We start from the raw sequence: 5,199 nt of genomic DNA on the forward strand, positions 1-5,199 counted from the left end.
CGGTCGCCGGAGAGGTCGGGGTCGGCGGCGGGGGTGGATTCCGGCGGGGGTCGGGGCGGCGGCGGCAGGGGACGAAGGAGGCGGCGGCGGCGTACGGTTGGGGCGGAGGGGGCAAATTAGGTCGAGTGGGGAGGAAGGGAGGGAGGGGAACAGGTGGAGTGAGGGGGGGGGGAAGCTTACTAATGGCGCACCGCGTGGTTGTGCGCCATTACTAGTTAGAACTAGTAATGGTGCACTTCGGTCGGATGCGCCATTAGTATGTATGCAAAAATGAAAAAAATTATCACTAGTGGCGCACCTTTTTTGTGGTGCGCCATTAGTGTCTTCCACACTAATGGCGCATCACCAACTGGTGCGCCATTAGTATATAGTAGTGGCGCACTACTTTCCTGGTGCACCATTAATGTCAATCCTATCTACAGCCCTTTTCCTAGTAGTGCATAGAGAAAAAATAAACTAATAACTGGATGTATTTTTAAGGATAACTTTAGGCATTTCCATACGTCTCTGATTGATTATTTTCAACGGCGACTGGACTACAATCAGAACCATTCATCAGTCGCTAAGCTATCACAAGACGTCAACAAGACTTGTCATAATTCAAACTTTCCACATGGTGCTTTTATTATGGAAGATTTCAAGAGCTTATTAATGTAGAATAATGCATATTTCTGTAGTTACACATGTATAATTCAATCCAAGAATAGTAGGAATCTAAGGCTGGAGAAAAATGAGGGCACCTGTTTGGTAAATGGAAAGCATAGTCTAAACAATGATAGCGTTCATTCATTTCCAGAAACCACAGAACTTTCCTAACCACAGAACACGGAAGAAGTTTCAGCGGTAGCTGGAAGTCCTACTCAGGCACACAGCTATCATGACAAGCACAGCATCAGTACATATTCGAGTTTAAAGCATAGAAGTGACCACTTTCTATACTCCCTGCCTTCTCTTCTTCCATCTTCATCTCCAATACATACCATGGACTTCACTAAATTCCTTATCACACTGCTGCTGGTCTGTCTTCTAATCTATGAATCCTATGTGGATGCAGCATCGGAAGAACAAGATTTCTCAAGAACTTGTTCATCTCACCGCTGCAGCAAACATGGACCTGAGATCCGGTTCCCGTTCCGGCTTTCGATCAACCCACCATCATGTGGTGCACCAGGCATGCAGTTATCATGCTCGGGGCATGACACAATCCTGGATCACCATGTTCTTGGCCCTTGCAGAGTGACTGAGATCTATTACAGGCACCGTGTCATCAACGTCGTCCCGCTAGTGGAACCATCAATGCAATGCCCACTTCAGAAGCTCATCTCAAGAAACTTAGCAACTGATGTCTACGAACAACCTCAATCATCATTTCCTACAACCCTAGTACGTTGTTCAAGAGATTTCATACCAATAGATCAAGATAGTATAGTTGGCCCAGCCTTTTGTCTGGGCAACAACGCTAGTCAATTCTGGTATTTGGCATCAGCTTCTGCATACATGTCTGATGTTCCATGGGACTGTGTGGCCGTTTCTAAAGATATACCGATACCCTTCACCTATGATAAACATGGCATAAATTACGATGAGTTCACCTTCAATGAAAAAGCCAATAGAGTCATCAACATTGGTGAAACAACATTCAAATGGTACAGCAATAACATTACGAATGCCTGCCAACAGTGTGAATATGAAGATCAACACTGTGGATTCAACTCACGAACGCATCAAGCATTCTGCCAGCAGCAAGGTATTGTTTCTTTCCCTAGTTGGAATCCCATATATCATTATGGCGTGTCAATTTATTTTGGAACACCATTCTAGATTTTCTGTTTCTCCATCTACTAGTTTGTCGATCTCTTATATTCTGATGTTGACTGTTTTTAATCTTCCGACAAACTTTTCACCTATAGTCAAATTATTTAACAAACAAAACTGTAGTGCAAACCAGAGAAATCGTTAACTTGTTCAAGGACATACAGTCTCTAAGTTCCCACAGAAAAGTTCGTCAAGAGATGGAAGTGCCAAGTTATATAGCCAAACTTATGACGGTTGACTAATTTGTAAAATTTTCACCAAACAAAGGTAAGAGATAAACCTTAATTGACCATTCCCAGATTGCTTTAGTTTTTTAGGGTGTGTTTGGTTTGTGCGCAAGTTTGCCCTACCAAAAATTTGGCTATAAGAGATAAACCTTAATTAACCATTCCTAGATTGCTTCAGTCTTTTAGAGTGTGTTTGGTTTGTGCCCAAGTTTGCCCTACCAAAAATTTGCCTAGCCAAGAATTTGATGGAGCTTTTCCTTGCCCATGAGTTGGCAAACAATTGGCTAGAAAAATGAACAACAGCATGCCAAAAGGTTGGCAATCATCCATACAAAGACCAATGTTTTGGCCATGACCAAAAATTGGTACGGTAGATTTTGGTGGCAATCCAAACATACCCTTAGATCTGAAGATAAAGCTTCGTTTGAGCACAAGGTCCAAACGTATTTTGTAGAAGTAAATGATGTAGTTCTTCTTTTTTGGTCTACATTAAATCATAGCAAAACTAACGATCTTCTAACTACATGCAGGTACGCATGTCATCCTAGTTGCAGGTAATGCAACTTTTATTCCTTTTTCCACACTAAATGAAATTCATATTGCTTGCCACCACAACTCTTTTGTGTCTTATTGCAATAAGAGTCAGAAACAAATGGATTCTTATCTGAATGCAACTCGCTAATTTCCTTTTTTTTTAATCAGCAGCCTCATCTGTAGCTGCATTTGTAGTTCTTTCATTGATTGTGGCCACTGTGATATATCTCTCCTTGAAGTCAAGGTACAATGAAGAGATAAATATGAAGGTTGAAATGTTTCTCAAGGCATATGGCACATCGAAACCTACAAGATACACCTTCCCTGCTGTTAAGAAGATAGCAAGAAGGTTCAAGGATAAACTCGGTCAGGGCGGATTCGGAAGTGTGTACAAAGGCAAGCTACCAAATGGAGTACCTGTGGCAGTCAAGATGCTAGAGAGTTCTACAGGAGAGGGGGAGGAATTCATCAATGAAGTTGCAACCATTGGACTAATCCACCATGCAAATATCGTACGCCTCTTGGGCTTTTGCTCTGAAGGAATGAGGCAGGCTCTTATTTACGAATTCATGCCTAACGAGTCACTGGAGAAATACATATTCTCACACATTTCCGATATTTCTCGACAGCTCCTTGCACCCAACAAAATGCTAGATATTGCTCTAGGCATTGCCCGAGGAATAGAATACCTGCATCAAGGGTGCAACCAGCGCATTCTCCACTTTGACATCAAACCACATAACATCTTGCTGGACTACAACTTCAACCCAAAGATCTCAGACTTTGGCCTTGCCAAGCTGTGTGCAAGGGACCAGAGCATCGTCACCTTGACTGCAGCAAGAGGCACCATGGGATACATCGCACCAGAGGTATACTCTCGGAACTTTGGAGGGGTGTCTTACAAGTCGGATGTATACAGTTTCGGCATGCTGGTATTGGAAATGGTGAGTGGAAGGAGGAATTCAGATCCTGGTGTTGAGAACCAGGATGAGATATATCTCCCGGAGTGGATCTACGAGAGAGTAATCAGTGGGCATGAATGGGAGCTTACTTTGGAAATGACAGCAGAAGACAAGGAGAAGATGAGACAGCTGACTATTGTGGCACTGTGGTGCATCCAATGGAACCCGAAGAATCGGCCATCAATGACAAAGGTGGTAAACATGTTAACAGGGAGGTTGCAGAACCTGCAGATTCCCCCCAAGCCCTTTGTGTCGTCTGAAAATCATACTGTGCCACAAAACACGATGAACACATGAACACTCATTGTGTATTTTTATGTATCATTACACATCTGAGGGAACTTATTCCACATCTGTGTTGCAAACTGTAATGCCTTGTACTTCTATTTCGAATGTTAATTCGACCACATACTGAACTGAACTACATGGGTCACCTGATCTGTACCTTTATTATTGTATTGCTACATGGATCACCTGATCTGTACCTTATCATGTTGTAATGCTATTAATTAGAAACATATGGCGCTGGATTTGTCAACACTGAATAATGAGAACTTGTTAAATTAGAGTACTAGTATCCTGTCATTGCTGTGATTTTATCCCCTTTCAGTCAGAAACTGTAGCCATTTCCCTGTGAGAATCACAAGATGACCCTGTAAGATCTTTCTAGTACAGTGATGCGCAGATGGCCTCAGCTAATCATGCCACTGCCTCAGCTACTACTAGAAACGCAGCATTTCTGTTCTGAAATCAAAAGGAGAGCAATGGGGATTACTCACCATGGCAATGGGGATTACTCAGCTACTTCCTCGGTAAGACGCGAGGGAAGCGGGGTACTCGGCAAGACGAGAACTCGGAGAATCTGAGCTGCGCGGGCGGAACGGCCTCCGGTGGGCAGCCACGGCTTGACTGCGTCGCCGGAGTAAGCACTTGCCGGCGGCCGGCCGCCGACTAGGGTAGATACGGGCACCCGCTGGCCGTTGGGGATAAGGCGCCTGAGTTGGGTCGGTCTCCTCTGTAGAAATGGGCAATGAGAATTGATTGTTGGGCCGGTCCGCGGTCTGGGCTGTGGAACGGCGCAGAGCTCATCGTATTGGCTAGCCATCCACTGGTACTCTTTTACAAAAAAACATCCACTGGTACCTTTTCCGTTTTCTCAAAACAAAAACAGAAAACCACCGCTACGTTTTCCATTAAAAGAAAAACCAAGTCACTAGTACGTTACCTAAAAATGGAGGGAAATATTAAAATTTTGATGTTCGCTGGGATGGCATGGCAAATTAGACGGTAGGAAATCGCCATCCTCGTGATAACATAAATTTTCTTGAAAAACATTCAACTAGTAATGCTCTCCTAGCGGACGTTTGCTGGTTTTTTTTCGAGAGTATACGTTTGCTGGTTGTCAAAATCAAAAAAAAATCCACTGGTACAATATTCTAAGAAAAAGCCACAGGTGCGTTCTAATAACTTCACCTTTCTATATTTGTGTATTTCTAAAAAAAATGTAACAAATATCTTTAAAAAAATATGATTTTATTTTTCTATTTAGTTTTGGAAAGTCATAAGGCCATATATTAAGTATCACAAGCCCTGCAAAATCCACCATCGTCATAGAGAAAGAAAATCACATATCCAAATTCTTAGTGGTGCCGAACTTATTC

General features: G+C 43.0%; 1 protein-coding gene and 1 long non-coding RNA gene across 2 annotated transcripts; one reads left to right on the top strand and one right to left on the bottom strand.

Annotated features, from left to right (window-relative positions):
• Positions 1-766: 766 nt before the first annotated feature.
• LOC119274333 lies at positions 767-4,568 on the bottom strand. Its single transcript, XR_005135120.1, has 2 exons — positions 4,318-4,568; positions 767-1,556 (listed from the first exon to the last, which is right to left on the bottom strand). It is a non-coding gene; the product is annotated as an uncharacterized LOC119274333 (long non-coding RNA).
• Positions 982-4,109, top strand: LOC119274332 (rust resistance kinase Lr10-like). Its single transcript, XM_037555002.1, has 3 exons — positions 982-1,747; positions 2,573-2,596; positions 2,745-4,109. The coding sequence occupies exons 1-3, from the start codon at positions 982-984 to the stop codon at positions 3,833-3,835; spliced, it is 1,881 nt and encodes a 626-aa protein (XP_037410899.1). The 3' UTR covers positions 3,836-4,109.
• Positions 4,569-5,199: the final 631 nt, after the last annotated feature.

This window comes from Triticum dicoccoides, chromosome 3B, assembly GCF_002162155.2.
Source record: "Triticum dicoccoides isolate Atlit2015 ecotype Zavitan chromosome 3B, WEW_v2.0, whole genome shotgun sequence".
Lineage (NCBI taxonomy): Eukaryota > Viridiplantae > Streptophyta > Magnoliopsida > Poales > Poaceae > Triticum > Triticum dicoccoides.